At 42.0% G+C, this 19915-nt stretch overlaps 1 protein-coding gene across 1 annotated transcript in view; it reads right to left on the bottom strand.

The window, feature by feature from the left end:
- Positions 1 to 6750: 6750 nt before the first annotated feature.
- Positions 6751 to 19915, bottom strand: part of Sh3bgrl2 (SH3 domain binding glutamate rich protein like 2) — a 77315-nt gene continuing 64150 nt past the window's right edge. The window contains exons 3-4 of the mRNA XM_045161028.1: positions 13801 to 13881; positions 6751 to 9803 (exon numbers count right to left, since the gene is read on the bottom strand). Coding sequence (XP_045016963.1) covers positions 9792 to 9803; positions 13801 to 13881 — 93 coding nt within the window. The 3' untranslated portion in view covers positions 6751 to 9791. The remainder of the gene's footprint in view (positions 9804 to 13800; positions 13882 to 19915) is intronic.

A 19915-nucleotide genomic window follows, 5' to 3' on the forward strand; every position in this document is an offset into this window, starting at 1 on the left:
CGTGGTGGGTTAACAGTGTGGTGAGCTCTGCCTTAGCTCAGGGTCACAGAACATCAACGACCCTTAGCGGCTTGCAGCTTTGGCCTGACCTGTGATAACTTCCAGCAGCCCTTCTCCACATTGACATCATGGGTTCCTGCGAACACACACACTGCCTCTGGGCTGAGGCCCATCTGGGCTGTCTGACCTCAGAGATTTGTTTCCTGTGCACTAAGAACCTCCTGCCTTCTTGGAACTGCAACTATACCTCTTTCAAGGACGTCTCAGGGTCATGTTCCTGCTTCCTGGGTATTCGTCTCACCACTAGGGTAAAACGTGGTTTTACATCTGACAGTCACTCTTTAATGAAAGTTTAGAAACTCCTTTTAGCCTCGTGAATCACTGTGTGATACTTATCTCCTGACGGGTTGTAGACTTACTCAACTTATTTCAAACTTAACTAGTGCTGTCAGCAGGAAAAAAAAAGACTCAAGGAATCAAAGTCCTCGTGATGCAATAAGAAAAAAATGGACTTTTCTGCATGTGGCCATATACTGAATTATTTAATAGACTATTGAACACATACTAATAATTCGCACATTTCTTCTGACTCTAGAGTCAGCATTTGTGACAAATATATTGTCCATGAGTAAAAAGAGGTCATACAAGAAATGGCTCTCTTAGTAGAAAGCTGGTTCAAGCCATACACAATTAAGTATACCAGAGAAATGGCACTTCAGATACAAACCAGTCAGCATTTATACTCACAGGTAAGTTACCAAGAGAACTACACTTTCTTCAATATCATGTAAACACTCACAAAATTCTGTATCTATCAACTCCATGCAGTGGTCTTACTGGGACTGGGTCTGGTTTTCAACCATGTATTTGGTCATGAAATGGTATTATACTCTTGCTAACGCAGGAAAAGGCTTCCCTCCCCTCTGCTATGCTCCCCAGCTATGACATAAGCTGAGGTACATGACTTACAGGCCGAGGATATGGCACAGGGATGGAGTGCTTGCCTAGCATGCTTGAGGCCCTGGGCTCAACTCCAGTCCTAACGCAGGAATATGTACATGAGTTTTTCTAGACTGGCAGGCTTCGGCTTTGGTGACTCTTTCCTCTGCCATAGCCATGAAAAATACTGTATGACACTAACTAAAAAAGTTAGAACATAACTTTTAACAATATATCAAAAATAGTACTCAATAAAGGGCCATTGGCATAATTAACAAGAGTAATTAACAAGCAGTTGTTGGAAGTGGAGACCTCAGAACTCCACCAACAGCGGTGGAATGATTCCTGAGGCAGTGGTCTGTAGCGACTTGGCATCTTGCGTCTGTCAGGAATCTGGCAGGACCTCTGTCTGTATTCATTGCACCTGTAACATGTGCACATGGGAGGGGAGGCTGGTTAAGTTGTCCTTCTACAGCTAGGTCACTCTCACCTCTCTCTCTCCCCCCTGTGGAGGCAGCTTGACATCCTTAGTGAGTTGTTTCCTGTTGTTCAGAGGTCACCTAGGTCTGTGTGCTATGGTTGTTTTGGCTGCTAAATATATAACTACAAAAATCGTTTGCCCACCTCATGACCAGGCTAGAAAGCTTGTCCATATCCAGTTCCTCACTCATGGGCAGGATACAGCGTACTGCACACTAACTTGTTAGGAACGGCTAGAAGACGGGGAAGCTGCAGTGGGAGTCATTCTCTGGTTCTGTCTAGAGTGAAAACATCTCAGCTCACATCACATTTGTCAACCTTGCAGGTCGGTTCCAACATTTCTTGCAGCATATTGTTTAAGGGTAGGTTTTCTACAAACGTGGGAGGAGAAAGGTGAGAGGATGAGCCTGGGCTGGGATAGCAGAGCCAGTGCCAAACTGCTGGTCTTCAGCCTTGACTGGGATGTTGTATCAGAGATGAAGACAAGCCTGTATTCTCCCACGCCCCCATTCTTTATGTCTACCTAGTGATTTTGTTAGTATGTAACAGGAAACAGAATGGCAGGGAGAAAGACCAGAGAACTTAAGACTAAATGGTATAATTAACATGAAGATTGTTTGTCATTTATCTTGGACAAGTTGCTCTGCCCATTCAAGAGAGTGGAATCCTACACAGGTGTGCAATTCATTAGGATGACACTAACAGGACCCACAATAAAAGGATTAGCAATGAAAACCCCACTGCAGTGAACATGACAAGGCAGAAGACTGCATGGAACACAGATGATTGGCATCTCGTGGGCTTGCAAGCATCATATAGTTCAGTCCCTTTCATTCTAGGAAGACTCACACACCCCCAATTCCTCCCTGTAATGAATATTGTTATTGTCAATTATCTTCATGAGAAGTGTTACAGATTTCTCCCCCTCACACAAACACACACAATTATAATTCTAAGAGAATAACAAAAAAAAAAAATGATTAAAAGCCCTGGGCAAGGAAAGGAAGATTTCTTTAATACTTAGTGTGAAATAATCTTTGACCATAAATAAATGTTAAGACAGATTATCCATATATTCCTATGACTCAGATGAATTTTACAGATACAGAGAAATCTAGAGCTAAGTCCCATTAATATTCATTGCAGTTTTGCAGACTTACAGATGGCGCCTGTGTGGCTCATTAAATCGCGTTTTGAACCAAGAAAAATGAAAAAAAAAAAAAAAACAAACCACCACTTAGTTCACAGATACATGCCAACTTAACGGAAGACATCAGCTTTGTAAGATGATGGGGAAACAGGAGGCTGGACAGAGATGCCACACTTTCGACAGCCCATGACACAACCCTGTTATTCCAGGGTAAAAAAGAATCTTTCGTTCACTACAAAAATGCTACAAGCTACATGAGCAAAAAAACAACATGAAAAAAAGCACTCATTTTGGCAGCAGTATCAGAAAATTATGTCCCCAAAGATGTTCACATTTTCTTTCAGTATTACAAATGGAAGGAGGCATTTTTCCAAAACCTAAGAACACATTTTAAAGGTGTTTATTTCTCTATTGTAAATCTGAGTGAAGAGTTTGTCTAGAGTTCTGTCCTGCAGAAAAATAACACACAAGCTGAATATGTAATTTAAAATTTATGTAATTTAAAATTTTCTACTGTCCACCTTTAAGGAAAAAGGTAAAATAAATTTTAAAATTCAAAATATTATCATATTAATATGTAATGAATATAAAATCAGTGAGATTTTATTAAGTTTTTTCACGCCAAATGTAAAAATAATCTTCTGAAATATATTTACACCCACAATAGGCCACAAACTCAAGGGCACACCCCAAGGACTGGGTGCTGCATGCGACTTGGTCCTGCAGTGGACTGCAGCAGCAGCACTTTGAACAACGAGTCTACAGTTAAGACTGATGCTAAGGGCTGGAGAGATGGCTTAGCGGTTAAGCGCTTGCCTATGAAGCCTAAGGACCCCGGTTCGAGGCTCAGTTCCCCAGGTCCCACGTTAGCCAGATGCACAAGGGGGCGCACGCGTCTGGAGTTCGTTTGCAGAGGCTGGAAGCCCTGCGCGCCCATTCTCTCTCTCCCCCTCTATCTGTCTTTCTCTCTGTGTCTGTCTCTCTCAAATAAAAAAAAAAAATTATTAAAAAAAAAGACTGATGCTAAGTACTAGAGACGGTATGGTGGAATGCCTGGTGATAGTGGTTATCATATGAAACATTTTCCCTGGGAGAAACAAAATACACTTCTCATTCACCCCAGAGAGGGACAGATGACAGGCCAAATCGTAATCATGCCTCAAGCAGGTGTGGTGAGCCAACCAGTGAGCTTCCTGAGGTTATGCTCACACCAGGGCGGGGGCAGCGCCCAGGAGCGTGACTAGGAGAGGGCACCTGCGTCACAACTCACGCCCCGTGCTCCACAACAGGGACGGCGCACGCACAGAAGCGCATAGTGGAGCTTACTGCACGAGCTGCTAGCTGGTCTCCCACCAGCCTCGTTTGCCCTCTATGAAACCGTAGGGAGGGGTCTTGTAACCTTTTAATTTGCTGCTTTCCTAGACTTCTTAACCTCCTGAGTCCGCTAAGTCCCACTCCTCCCCACCATGAGGGAATGTTTCAACTCAGAGAGAACTCTCCCCAACACTTGTTATGGCTCCCAGAGCTTTAGTCAGCTATCCCAGAGTTGGTGACCTCCTTGTTATTTTATTAGGCTAAACATGATATTTAACAGTGTAGAGTGCTAAATCTTTGATCTATGCATTACAGACAAGCTTTTGTTAATACATTCTTAAACATCAATGTCTTGAGTATATTAGAAATGTCCCCAGGTTAGAAAAAGCCCCAGAAGAGAAGCCTGTACTCTAGTTTCTTAGTGTTCTACAATTAGCTCACACACATGCAAACTGCCACCGCAGCACAGGTCCACTTCACTCAGTTTGGGGATTATTGGAGGTTCAATAAAATTGCCTGCGACTTACAGAAGTCATTTTGTGGGGAGGGGTGGGTGCGTGTGTGTGGTGGGGGGTTGCATGTGTGTAGATGCTAGAGGTCAACAGTGGTGTCTTCTTCAATCGCTCCACTTTCTTTATATGTGACAAGGTCTCTCACTGTACCTAGAGCTCATCAATTTGGTTAGATTAGCTAGCCAGCAAACCAGAGACTCTCTCTTTTCCACCTCCCCAGCACACACCACAATGATGGGCTCTAGGGACCAGAATACTTGTGTGGCTAGCACTCTGACCTTTGTGCCATTTCTCCAGCTCAGGAAATATTGTTTTTGTTCTTTTAAAGAAATAATTTTTAATGTTCTTTTAGTTTCGAATGTTCACTTTTGCATACTGCTATGTAACTCTCATGATGTTGATATAGTAAGAAAAATACATATATACGAACATGAAATCCATATAGATTTCCTTCTGATGAAATTTATAGCAGAAAACTAAATTATACCATTAATGACATCAATTTCCTGTCAAGCTGGAACTGATGAGCTTTAAAACAGTGGTAATAGCATCACAGAAGAAACCCACCTGGAGGAGACAGAAGTTCCCAAGGCTTCTCTTAGGGCTGATAAGCTGACAGGCTGAAAATCAACACACATGAAAACATGTAACAGATGACTTAACTTTATCTTCTCAAAAGAGAATAAATATCCACATGCTTTTCTTATTTCTGGAACTAGTTTCAGATTTTTCTATTCTCAATCTGGCTTCTCTTCACTTTAACAGTGAAGTCCTGGGCTAGGGATGGAATTCGGTGGTAAAGTGCTTGCTTAACGTGTGCAAACCTTGCTTTCATCTCCAGAGCCAAATAACAGTAAAATCAGAATTGGCCAATAAAGAACATTTTTTAAAATTATAACTAAAACACAGGACTGGAGAGCCAACTCAGTGACAGTGCAGTTGCCCAACATGTGCAACACACACATGTACACACAAAAAATGAAACCACGACAAAAAGTCACACACACAAAGAAGGGCCTGGTAATTCACACAGCGGCCATGCTCACTCACTGACAGACCCCAGCTCGCTGGGGAGAGACATGGTGGTACCACCACTCGGAATGTCACCTGACTTTAGAGCTGGTGGTGTTCACTTACTGCACAGCCCAGCAATTCTGTTCTAGGTCCGTGTCCCTCACGTGTGTACTGAAGTCACATGACACAGCTTCAAACAATGATGATATTGAACAATCAGCTAATGTTGAAGGAAGAGTTGTAATAAATGCCTGCAAAGGTATACTATTTAGTAGAGAAGAGTTTTATTGCAATGAACATCAAAAGGAACGGAGAGACGACCATATCTGGTTTAATTCCTTGTTTTTTATTCTCTAAGGAAACATACAAGAAGGCAAGGTGGGTAGAAAGGCTCTAGGCAACACAGATGTAGGGAGTGGCTCCCTTTAGTCAGGGGCAGGGAAACGGGGTCAGGGAAAAGCACAGGGTGCCTGGGAGGAAAGGCGAGTGCCAGGCAGGCAGGGTTATTACTTCTCATACTGGAGTATGTGGGTGTGTGTGTGTGCACACACACGTGTGCATATAATCCACTGCACTATGAAATCTAAAATACCACGACGGTTTAACAAAACCAACAACTGCAGTAACATTTCAGATGATGAGCTGTCCCCTCGGGTGACAAGAAACTTACCTCAAGTCAGTCACTGATCACTGATAAGGGCTGCTTTTCTTCACTCCCCCCCTCTTGTCATATTGCAAGGGCTCAGCACATGCTGACAAGATGGCCAGGCTAAATGAACCCGCTATGCTTGTCAAGGCCTGGGAATCTGGGTCACCACCAGGCAGACAGGGCTATCTGCTTATCTGGAGTCACAATTTAACACATTTCCCCCCTTAAAGGTGGTTCCTTTTGCTCTCTTCCTCCACCCCACCCTGGTATGTCTGCAGTCAGAGCTCAGCCTCAGACAGACACTGCCTCTAGAAATGTTTACTTCTGCTTTTTGAGGTGAGTCAAAGGAAACCTAGCCAGAGAAGTGATGGCCATCCTACCTTTTTTTTTTTTTTGCAACAGTAGGGGGCAGTCCACCAGCATGTCTTCGATGCACTCAGACCACCAGGTCCACCTGAACCAGGCTACTGGCTGAGTGATGACCCTGTCCCCCTCAGCTTTGGCCCCTACTGGAGAGGACCTGTGCTCTCCTGGGCAGGACCACACACAGAGACTGCATGAAATCTCCATGTGCTTATAACTGAGTCTAAAGCTTTCACAGATGGGGTTTGTGGATGGGAGCAGTAACATATCTTCCTGGCCAAACACAGAACTGTTAGAAAAGGTGTAAGAAATGGGTGGAAACAACAACCTCATTTTCAAAATGCATGTTTTCTGGAATGTATTCTTTTAATGCTGAGTATAAAATCAGAGATCTCATCAAGTCCTTTAGAGACAAACACATACAGGCTGAAATCAAAAACACTCATACAGATATAAGTAGATCCTGACACTTAAGAAAAGCTGATATAGAAAAAACATTTCTGGAAAAGCAAAACCTTGCAAAAAAATAAAATCAAATAAACAAAGCAGATAGAGCCTTTGGTACCTTTCAGTAATAAAACACAAAAATATTTGGTCATTATTAAATCCATATAGTACAAAACGTCTACATGTGAATGATAGTTAAATTTATAAAACAGGAAACATACTAGCATCTAAGGGCAAAATATTTTCCTTTTCTCCTCCTTAATTTTAAGAAAACCCTAGGATTTGGCAAAATGTTTCCTGAACAAAACTTTCTTCTGCTCTGCATACACGTAGCAGGATGGGGCACTATGTCTTATCTAATTTTAAAGTGGCATAATTTCATTTGTATTTGTACATTTCCTTTGTATCAACATGCCTACTACAGGAAATTAAAATTTCCTTGATATTACAAATATGCTTACAAATTTACTTCTTTCCTAGGTTTTAAAGATTGTGATTATCATCAAAAGACAACTAGTGCAAGGAAATGAGAAAGAAAAAAAAAAAACACCTCTATTTAGTTGGACAAGCTGTAACCCACCACTTGGGAGACAAAGGCAGAAGGATAACTGTGAGTTTGGGGACAGTCTACATAGTGAATTTTAAGCCAGTCAGGACTGCAGAGCAAGACCTTGCTTCCAAAAAGAAAGAAAAAAAGAGAAGGAAAAGGAAATCACAATTTTGTGCTTAGAGTTTGGCTGACCAGAGAACAAGTATGGACCCACCAGCTCTGAGCACAGCACAGCCTGGGAACTGGCAGATGCCACCCATGGGCTTCCAGGCACAAGTACACCACCACCTCAGGCTGGTCTTCCTTGCTAAACCACCTCCCACCCCACTGCACATCACAGTAAGAAAATGTTTGATATAATTAGAAGGGTTAGTATGGCTTGTGAGGTGGTAAGACAAACCTTGATAGCTTTCTGTCTAGCAAGTATGAGTATACAACCCGGAACTTGCAAGGCCTCAATCTTACTGAGTAGATTCTTGGTACTCACTGGCAAAGGCAGACTAAATGTAAACTGAGTAACTATAGCATGACAATTGTTAAAATAGACTCAAATACTCAAACACAATATCTAGTTATAAAAATACAAACATTCCCACATAGCTCTCGAGATTTATCAGCTAGAATTTGACCTGGATCTTGTATACTAGCAAGCACCCAGTCATATCCATGACTATGTAACAAGCTTTCCTTGAGACAAAATCGTGGGCCAAGTATCTGTTCAGTCATGGAGAAGCCCACCATGCTGCTATGGCTGTAGTAGGACTGCACATCTCACATAAGGTCTCAGCTTCAGCATTCAGAAAGCTCTGTAGACTAGTCCACATTAGCAAAGCGCCAGGGACAGGGATGGTGGGAAACTTAATTCATTTTGCTTTCAATTTCTTAAACATATACATGTCCTTTGCATAACATTATGAAAGGTCAGCATCATGCTCCTAGGAATAGGTGAGTATTTCAGTCAGCTCTCTGAGCTTTGCTATTCAAGGCTAACCCCATGTTTGGCAATGAAAAACTTTAAGCTTTTAAGGATACAGAAAAGTAGTTTCTGCCCTAAGTGGCCAAGTTCAGCTTTCATTGTGTCCATTCCAATGAAAGCAGAGATTTTGCTTGACAAGTACAGCTCGGGGTTACTGGCTAGACGGTCCCCCTTCTCTTACATGCTGCTCTGAAATATCACTTGTGCTCATACATGAAACAAGCATGTGTGCCAACACTGCTCTGAAACGTCTGAGACCATGCATTTGTCAGAAATAGGAAGAAAGAAAAGGACAATAAAAAGTAACATAGATAAAAAGTGATACAGCAGTTCTGGTAACCCCCCCCCCCCTTTAACCATACTGGGGTTTAAACTCAGAGCCTTGTGCACGCTATGTGAGTGCTTTGCCGCTGAGCTCCGGCTCAGCAGTATTGTTGCCTTTTAAAATATGCTTTATCAAGGGTTCACAAAATATACATAGCTGAGATTTTCTTCCTCAAAAAAAATAGAATCCCTTCATAAAATAGAATAAGCAGCTTTTACTTAGGGGAGCTGCATGTAAAAATATATGTGCACTTACGTGTAAATTAATTGCAGGAGCTGAAAATGCCTTCAGATACTAATTAGACAATTTTTCTACGAATTTACTATCTAATTACTATACCTCTTAAAATATATCTTTCAAGCAGTCTTATGCATCCCGGTGAAACTTTCCTTGTGAAAGAGGAAAAGTGGCACACATTTTTCCAAACAGCAATTATTGTCAGACCTGTAACTTTGTTGTGATCATGCAATATTGCAACTGTGGTTTTTGGAAAATTCTCCAGGAGCTTAGAGGATGTATAGGGGTGAGGGCTTCCATTGCAAAAAAGAGTCTAGAACATCTAATTTTTTCAGCAGGTGCTTTTACAAAGCATAGGAGCAAAGACGTCTGTGACTGCAGCAAAATTCCTCAGTGCCCTTTGTTAACCAGCACTGCTCTTTTCTTTCTGATTATAAGATGGCACCAACCTGGTCGGCACATTTAAAGAGTGCAATTCAGGCAGCTTCAAGTGGAGTGGGATTATGCAGTACCAATAACTGAAACCTAGGGCAAAGCCAGCACTTTCCCTCTGATGAAGCCACCCACTCATCTATCAGTCATTAAAAAAGCACACTTGTAATAAGTGACACAACTGCAGGCAATTCAGAAAATAAGAGTCCACCACAGTCCCGATTTGGTTTAAAGCAATCATGCAATCCCCATTATACCCACATCCTCCAAAAAGACTTTTTCCATGGCAAGCAAAATTACTATGCATGTGGCTTGTGTTACAGTGATGCATTAGATAAGCAGGTGTGTGCTGAGTACCAGAGGGTGCTCCAAAATGCATCTCTGTGATCTTCACTTCTCTTCTCTAAGGCTCAGTCTGTATGCAAGAAAAAAGAAAAGACACCAGTTACTGTTTTGCATTGACTAGAAATCTTGCCCTTGGCAGCAGTTGTTTTAAATGTGGGAAACAGAGATGCTGGGATCATAAGTGACCATATGTGGTTGACGAAGGCCAACCCTGGCTCATAGGGTCAGAGCTCACATGGAGATCACACCTGTCCAAGCAGCTAAACATGGAAGTGGGAGGCCACAGGCTATCACCATGCTGCTGTGCTGTGAGCACACGGAGGGTGGTGACCACTGGTGGGCTGCAGAGGTGCTGGTGAATGGTAACCTTAGTGAAAGACAGAACTGGAAGGGCCACACCTTGTCCCAAGCCACCACTGCCCAAATTGCCCAAGTGTCACACTGTCCCTTTCCTGTGACCCAAGTTAAACAGCTGTCACCATGTGCAGAAGGTGGCCACAACCGACTCCATGCCTGTTCCACCAGTGTAAGTACTGCCTGCTGCTGTGGATTTTAGATTTCCCCTGAATGGAAGGATCTGGAAGCATAGACCTCTGCACCAGGGACTGCTTGAGTCTGACAGAACAGGCTGTGTGGGTCTATACACAAGGCTATTGCTGAGAAGGCCTCTTGTGGTTTGTAAAATGACCCCCCAACTGGCTCACATGTGAATACTTGGTCCCCAGCTAGTGGTGTCATTTGTGCAGGTTGTGGAGCCTTTAGGAAGAGGAAGTGGGCTGCTCGGGACAGGCCTTGAGGTCTTTTAGCCCAGCTCCACTTGCTGTCCTTCTCTTGCCAATGTGAGATGTGACCAGCTCCCTCTCTCCTGCTACAACGCTTTCCCTGCTATCAAACACCCCCCTGGAGCTATAAGTCAATGACCCTGTCCTTCAATAAGCTGCTTCTAGTCAGGGCTATGTTCACAGCGACAAGAAAGTGACCGAGAGTCTGTTTTTCTCAGTTAGGCAAGTATGGCAGTGGCTAGCCATTGCTGGATCCAGACACAAAGGGATCCCCAGCCTAGAATGTCCACCCTTCTAACTTGGAGGGAAGAGGCAAATCTGGATTTCAAATAACCTCACTTTTGAAACTTCTATACGGAACAAACAACATATCCAGAGCCAGTGAAGTGTGTAGGCCAGCATTTGGTGACCTCTGACCTTTCCCCACTCTGTCCATTTAGAGGAGCATCCCAGTTAAGAGTTTAAAATCCATGCCCACTAGGTAAAGCAGTGCTTTAAAACAGAAGCTAATGGTGACCTTGTGTGCTACCAGGGGAGACGGGAGGAGGGGGAGAAGAGGGAAGGCTCACCTTCTGGTAAACTATATCTGTGACATTCTGTCCAAGTGCAAGTTATAGAATGTTTACTGAACCAGAACCAAGGCAAACAATGAGTGACTAGAAAGGGGAAAATGATTCTACCCAGTCCTACAGTTTTAATTGTTATGTAAAGAAGTAGGGAAGGTCCTGGATGGTTCATGTGAGCAAGCAGCACAAACCCTGTGCCAGGGACGTGAGTATGGTCCCAAAGGCTCCTGGCCAGAACAGCTGCTGCCAGGCCCCTGGGGCTCTTTGAGACCATTTTCTCGGGGACTACTTTCTCAGGACCAACTTTAACATGGTGACTACCACCATGCAAGAAAACAGGCTGCATAGATCAAACTTTTTTTGAAGTAACCCCCACAAGACTAGCCTTTTTTTTTTTTTTAATGCAAGAGAGTGAGAGCAAGCACGCACGAAAGAACTGGCACGCCGGGCCTCCAGCCGTTGCAAGCGAGCTCCAGACACATGTGCTCCCTTGTGTGCATGTGCACTCTTGCATCACTTTGTGCGTCTGGCTTATGTGGAACCTGGAAAGTCACACATGAGTCCTTGGCTTTCCAGGCAAGCCCCTTGACCACTGCTCCACCCCCATATATTTTTTGAGAAACACTAGAAAGACAACACTGGGGTTTTGTTAGTTGTTTTGACACAGGTCTCATGTATCCCAGGCTGGCCTCAAACCGGCTACATTCATGACTTTAAGTTTCTGACCCTCCTTCCTCCACCTCTCAAGTGCTACACACAGGCATGTGCACCCTCATGCCTGTTTTCTACAGTGCTGAGGATCGAACCCAGAGCCTTGTGCAGGCTAGATGAGCACTGCACCTACTGAGCTCCAGCTCCAGCCCCACTCTTTAAAGAATAAAAATGATAGCCCAGAGTCTCTGTGGAGTATATAGCTGTGCGGAAAAAGAACAAGAGATGGCAAGCACAGAGTACTTTCTACAAAGTTTTTACACACAATGATGCCCACTGGGTTTATGCAACCAATAGGTTTAACCTTATCCCAGTTTTCTTTAGTTCTCTGAAGACAAATATGGATTATTTAATAACTTTGGATGAAACATGTTATACAAACACCCTGGTTTTCCTAACAAGTATTAAAATGTCTCACTCCTATAAAAAGTTTTGAGAACCTGTAAAGACTGCATGTGTGGGTTTGCCTCTGCTTCAAACATGTGCACAGAACCACCCACTGCCATCTGTGATGGGAAACAAAGCAAGTTCTCATGCTGGCTACACACTATGGGTGCTGCTGTATAATTTCTGTTATTGATGGCCTCTCCCTTCCTCCCACAGGTGCTCCAGGGCTGGTGCAGATCTGGGAGCCTCACACGACCTATGACTAAGACAAAACAGTTCCCAGTAACACACAGCCATTTATTTGTCAAAGTTCTTAGAACTAGGTGGTGATTTTTATGTTTTCTTTACATGGCTTTTTCCTAATTTTTCTAAGGAACCCTAAGTAAATTCCAAAATCACAAATACACATTTTTAAATGAAGTATAGTATTGCCCTAATAAAGAAATGTATTTGTTTAATTCTGAAAGTAAATCATATGTGCTTGATAAAGTTATGAAAATATATATAATTTTTGGCTTTGAGACAAACTTAGGTACATTCTTTAATGCTTTACAAAATACATATGAGTTAACACAAGAGATTTTAATTTTTTTTGATTGGTCCAGCAATTGCACCATAATTTTCAAGTTTGATACTGTAATGTGGAGCCCAAGGCATTTCTTCTTTGTCCAGTGTAGCCCAGAGAAGTCAAAAGTTTGGAGACCCCTGCTTAGAACCCTTTCAAGTTAACCACGTGAATGAAAGGCCTTACAAACATGACTTTGGTTCAATTCAGTGACAGTGGGGACTGGTTCAGGCCTCTAGTCTTCTGCATCTGTACAACCTCCAGGCCTCAGATAAATCAGCAAAGCGCTGCATGTCACCTGTGGGCATCATGCAGGTGCTTCTAAGCACCTCTAGATGGCTTACAGCAATCCCTGGTGTAAATCTATATAAATGGGTACTGCACTTCATTATTAAGAAATGACCAGGGCTGGAGAGATGGCTTAGCGGTTAAGCGCTTGCCTGTGAAGCCTAAGGACCCCAGTTCGAGGCTCGATTCCCTAGGACCCACGTTAGCCAGAAGCACAAGGGGGCGCACGCGTCTGGAGTTCATTTGCAGTGGCTAGAGGCCCTGGCGCGTCCATTCTCTCTCTTCTCTCCCTATCTGCCTCTTTCTCTCTCTGTCACTATCAAAATAAATAAATAAAAAGAAACAAAAAAATTAAAAAAAAAAAAAAAGAAATGACCAGAACATCTGTCCATGCTCAGAACAGATACAGTACTCTTTGTGGACTTTCAATCCGCAACTAGATTAATCCACAAATGGTGAAGAAACAAACACACGAGAATGAGTTGTAATGTAAATTTGCAATTTAAAACAGAAACCAGCTACTGCATTTGCTATGTTAAGTTCTTTTTGGAAGAAGAGGGATAAAATTATAAATAAACTACTATTTTACTTGCAGCAATAATTAAAAATTGGACAGAAAAAAGAACCAGTTGTTTCTGTGTGTTTTTAAATGAGAAACTAAACACTGACAGTTTATCAGGATCCCTTTACCAAACCCTCCAATCTCAGTCCCAAGAACTATTCAAGTAAGATGAATGCTACAGCAAGAATGAGAAAATATTAACCTACCTTAGATGCCAACCGTGGTTTCAGACCCAAGAATGAAAAGACTGTGTTGCTTTCCTTTGATTCAAAAAAACTGTCATAATCCTAGAAAAGAAGAGGGAAGAATATAGCCCACACATTGCAGCAAACATTTTTATAGTTGGTGCTTTCAAAAACTTCTCTATGGAAGAAAAACCACCACCACAGCATTGCTCTACCCCAGCCAAGAAGGAGTTACACACAGTATGAAGTTTACCTGGGGTGATGGTTTGATTCAGGTGTCCCCCATAAACTTAGGTGTTCTGAATGCTAGGTTCCCAGCTGATGGCGATTTGGGAAGTTAGACCTCCTGGAGGCAGTCTATTGATGGGGAAGACTTATAGGTATCATAGCCAGTGTTTGGTACACTCTCCTGTTGCTATTGTCCACTTTATGTTGGCCAGGATGTGGTGCCCACCCTCTGATAATGCCCATGATTTTCCCTGCCATCATGGAGCTTCTCCTTGAGTCTGTAAGCCAAAATACACCTTTATGTTCCCTACAGGCTGCTCTTAGTTTGGTGTTTTCTGCTATCAATGTGAACCTCACTGTAATACCCAGCTTAAACATTTTCCAAGTATGGTAGTGAATGTAACATATTTTGAATTCAAATCCTACAAAAGGATTAAAATTTGACAATGAACTAAATAACAACACACTTCTTTTTCTTCATGTGCCAAACTAACATTATGTGCATGGAGCTGCTTTGGCCTAAGCTTTTACTAGAGACAACCTGTGGTCCTGAAAGTGCCTCCCAGGGCCACTCCTGATATTTCACTATATAAGACTTAAGAAAAAAAAAATCACTATGTAAACAGAAGGTTACAAAAGGTGTCCGTGTGTCAACCCAAGAGCTTCTATGCTGCTTTTGAAGTGTCCTACATTCTGTGAGAGAGACGATGTCCTCTGGGAGAATAAAAAGATCAAATCTAAATGAAACTATATTCTCTGTAACATTTACCATTGCCTCAGACACAGAATCATTTTTTCTTCCTACTCTCACAAGTGAGCCAGAAAGCAATTCTCATCAATGTGCTCAATTCTTTCCTTTCAAATGTTTACCTGGTTTCTAAGTTGATATAAAGCACTTGAAATGTGGTGATTTGATGACCTTATCTGAGGATAGAGGCACATCAGTCTGTTTTGTGTTTGTGCCTTAAAACACTGTATCATTTAATCATCGTCGCCACAGTCCCAGGCTGAAAAGAAACATGGCTCTGCAATGTGACCCCTACTAAATGGGGTAACAGAGATTCAGTCACATCACCCTGGCTTTGAACTTCATGCTTTTTGTATACTCTGTGCTACATCTGATCCCAGATAAAGCTAGGCGTTGACATCTGAGTGCTAGAATCACCGAGCTCTTGGGAGCCCAGGGCTTGGTTGAGGAAAAGTGGATGGCGACCTGAGTGCTAGAGCCGAGCCCGCGGGGACCTGCTGGGCTCCCACTGCTTGGCTGAGCCAGTTGTATCGCAGGACCTTCACTCGACTAAAATCTAAATGAACCCACAACTTAGAGCAGAGGTTTGGTTCTTACAAAGCCACATTTGACTAAAACTCCTTGAATTATTTGGCTCTACATATACACCCTCTTCTCCAGAATCTTCAGCAAATTGAGATTTTTAATCCCAGTTATTCTGGCTTCAGGTTTTGCAGCAGCTGCTCTTTCTGTCACTTATGATAACCTCTAACAAGAGTCTTCCTTGACCAAACCAAGTACTCTTTCCCAGGGAATCTCATCTAACAAAATTCAGATCTAGTTCTCACCTTTCCTGCATTTTAGTTCCATGTAAGCAAGAAGCTATTCAGATTCTTAAACCACGCACATCCTAGGCACATTTCAAGCTCCTCACTCCCCATGAACACTCCCAACAAGCAGCACCACCCTAATGAGCTCTGCACATCACAAACGAGGCTTCCAGGACACCAGCTTCACACACCCCTAAGCCTCCCTGATTTTCTACATGTCTCCACTACCCCAACCCAAGCCACTCTGCCACAGCTTCCCTAACCTATCAGCCCTTGCCTAATTTCACCTATTTGTATCTAATATCACTCTGCCACGTGTCTACAGTGACCTCTGAGACTGCAAACCTGACCCTGCCATCCTGTGCTCCAAGTCTGCCTGTAGTTCATGTTGCTCACACCAGGCAGCCTAAGATGTCCAGTATGACTCTACATGTTCTGACCTGGCCTGACTTGTCCTGCGGGAGAGGCGAAGGATCCTGTACTCCTACCCCCACCACTCAGCATCTAGATTCATCTGAGGAAAGTGAGGGGTATAAGCTTGGCCATCATCAACTGGGTACAATGCAGCCTGCTGTGTTCACAACCTTGGTCAACCCTCTAGCCTCCTCAGACACTCTTCCTGTGCCACACATTGCTGAAGCCCCCCAGAACTAGGCTTTGAAGAAATATGGAGCAATGAGTGGCACTGCTGCCACTGGAGGTGCTTATTTGGAAACACATCTGTCTGACCTGAACAGACAAGGGAAAAGATAAGGATGGAGCACAGTAACCAGTCGTTAGAGTGTGCTTGGTCCCTGATCCTGAGGTTTACAGCTGACTTCCTTTTAATTGATTAAAAATCTATGTGAAATGCAGGAGTGAAAAGATAATAATGTAAGAAACTTAAAACGTGAGAAATCATCATCATCATCACCTTTATGAATACAGTATGTTTTCTACAAAAGATTGCATAGTAGGCTGGAGAGATGGCTTAATGGTTAAGGTTTGCCTTCAAAGTCAAAGGACTGAGGTTCAATTCCCCAGTACCCACGTAAAGCCAGATGCACCAAGTGCACACATAGCTGAAGTTCATTTGCAGTGTCTAGAAGCCCTGGTGCACCCATTCTCTACCTGCCTTTCTCTCTCTGCATCTCAAATAAATAAATAATATATTTTTAAAAAAGATTGCACAGAAACATGAAAGTATTGTGCACATAGAACATTAAGAAGGTAATTTACAATTTAATGTTTATATTTCAGGTTTTAGTTTTTATATTTAAATATTAAAATAATTATAATCCTCCAAGTCACAAAATTAAAAATGACACAAACTCCCATAGGCAATATATGTATATAAATAAATAATAACCTGTAAAATATATGCAGGTAGAGTAAACATGTGATATTTTCAATAAACCATTTGTCCACATTAATGAAAACATTTTATAAGTTTTAGACACTAACAGAGGCATTTATAAATGTCAGATATTTAGAAACTTCAGAATGACATTTCTAATTTATAAAAAGAACATCTTACTAAAATATATTTCTGGGACTTCCGGTCAAGATGGCGACTGCCTAGCTGCACTACAGACAACAAGGAAAAAAAGATGCAGATCCTAAGGAGAGAGCTGCCCCAACATACCTCAAAAGGGGCCCAACTGAAACTAAAGACAACTGACGAAATAAGCAAGGGTGATGTTTTCCTGTGAACCAGACACCAGCACAAAGGGGAAGGAGACCAACACAGAGAAAAATCAACTCCTCCCAAATCAGAGAGCCAGAGCCTCAGAGGCCCCCAACACCTCAGCACTGAAGCAGACCAAAAATGAACCCAACATGGCTCAGGGAAATTTTGTGGAAGAGGGGGCGGAAAGAATGTCAGAGTCACATGTTGGGTCATGATTTGCAGAGACATTTATCATACCAATAACTGGGGGCTAACTCCACAATGCACAACCCATTTTCATTAATAAGGAGGGTCTAATGGGAGGGGGTAGATCACAGATGAGCCTAAATAATGGTACCAAACTGCCTGTATTTACTGAAAAGAAAACTAATAAATTAAATTAAAAAATATATATATTTCTGTCCCCAAATTTATAGGTATTATTTTTACATTATAAATTTTTATTTAGCAAAATACCATATCACTATGGCCTGAGGGATTATAATTAACTCATAAATTAAAGTGATAAATATAAAACTTAGCAATTAACTGCAAAAGCAGAATCACTTCCAGAAAGTAATTTTTAAAAGCCAATATTAGACTATCTGGTATATATCAGGTCAGCAATAAAACCCATGTCAAGTGGGTTATTGAGGGTATTTGAGAGTGTATGCTGGTCAGTGACTGGCATGACATGGTTCAGGTAACATGTTATTAAGGTGTTTTCTTGGTCAGTGACTGGCGTGATGTGGTTTAGGTAATGTATTATTAGTGTATTTGCTGGTTAAGATTGCCATGACATGTTATAGGTAACATGTTATTAGTGTGTTTGCTAGTCAAAGGTAGCATGTTATTAGTGAATGACTGGCATGATGTGTCTTGGGTAATGTGCTGTTATCATCTTACCAGTTTCAGAAACAGTGTAGGGCTAGAGAGATGGCTTAGTGGTTAAGTCACTTTCCTGCAAAACCAAAGGACTCAGGTTCAATTCCCCAGGACCCACGTAAGCGAGATGCACAAGGTGGCACATGCATCTGGAGTTTGTTTGCAGAGGCTAAAGGCCCTGGTGTGCCTATTCTCTCAATATCTGCTTCTCTCTCTCTCTCTCAAATAAATAAACACACAAAATATTTTTTTAAAAAACAGCATAAAATTTTTTCTGGCATTCAAAAGCTTTCAAGAGTACTCATGAATCCTAAAGTATGTAAGAAGTAGCACATTTTCATGATCATATTTGGACAGAGAAAGTAATCAAGAGCTTAATATATAGTACCTCTTAATTGCTACCTCATTTCAGAGTTAAACTGCATTATATGGAATCATTTATAAGCAACATAATCCTAAGAATTTAAAAATCATATTCTCTTAAAACATAGCTTCCTATATTATGGCCTTAAACCATAATATCCCTCAATAAGAGAAGAAAATTGCTTTCTTATCAAAATTGTTTCATTTACCAAATGTACATATATCTTAAAGTTCTTACTATAGAGGTTAAAAGCATAATACTTTAAAATCTGACATGGGCTTCTAAATAGACTTGCTGAACTCCCTGTAGCTAGACACTCCCCTGAAGTGTCTAAACTGAACTCCCTCTAGTTGGACGCCCTCTGTTAGGTCTGTAAATAAGACCCTCCGATTGCACCTGCAAGAGAACCAACCTCCTATTAAGTACAGGACAGGAAATCAGTGAATACTGACTTTGCAAAGGACACAGCACACAAATCATACTCCAGACCAAATGCCCAGCTTCCAAAGCCAGTCCATTTTCAGTACCCTTAAGACAAAGGGTTTATGTTTATAATGACAACTGCTTAGAAGAATTTCTGGACTGTTTAGGTTAAATGTACCTTAGCACTGATATACTAGCAAACGTTTTTCTAAGTGCTGTAATTTTAAGAAGAAAGCTGAAGAGCAGTGTGGGGACTATTTATGAAAGGAAATGGAAAAGAAAACAAATGGCTCCCATTGCCTTTGCTTCTCTTTGGGTTCAAGGGAAACCCAATGTAAGAAACATTTATAAGCCTGTGATAAGATCTAAAGCAGGTAGACTTAACAATGGTCTCATAAAGCCCAGCTAAGGGCATTATCCATATGCTCTGATTAGACTATTAGGGACTCAGCAAGCATTGGAGACAATGATCTGAAAGTTCTTAGCCTTTCAGCATTCTTCAAGAGCACGGTGACAAAAGCCCAAAACAGCCACTGAAAAGCTGTGCTGCCTCCCATGGCTTTGTCACTGACAATCAAGTGACACACCCACATTATTTCTATGTGCCACGGGTACAACCAAACAGAGGCTGTAAGGAACAAAAATAGCACATGGTCCACAAGGAAATGGTGACAGCAGTCAGTCTAAATGAGTCAAAGTAGACTTAGTTTAGCAAAAGAGAGAATAAAAACCAACCTTTTAAGACTTCTAGAGCTGTTGCTTAAAAATGGATAGACACTTCTGCTTAAATTTCCTTTCAAGCCTGAGGGGAGCCTCTGAGCAGATTTTCTGACTTGGTGCATGAGGACTGGTAATGCCATGTTCTTGACACAGAAAGAGAAGAGAGGTGACAGTTCCAAACCTGCTAGGACAGGCAAGATGCAGTCATCTGAAACAGCTCCACTAGGCAACTTCACACCCAGCACTGAGAGCTTCAAATTCCTACTTCATGATTAGTGGTTCTGACAGAACTGGCTCAAGGTGCAGTGCCA

This window comes from Jaculus jaculus, chromosome 10 (assembly GCF_020740685.1).
Source record: "Jaculus jaculus isolate mJacJac1 chromosome 10, mJacJac1.mat.Y.cur, whole genome shotgun sequence".
Lineage (NCBI taxonomy): Eukaryota > Metazoa > Chordata > Mammalia > Rodentia > Dipodidae > Jaculus > Jaculus jaculus.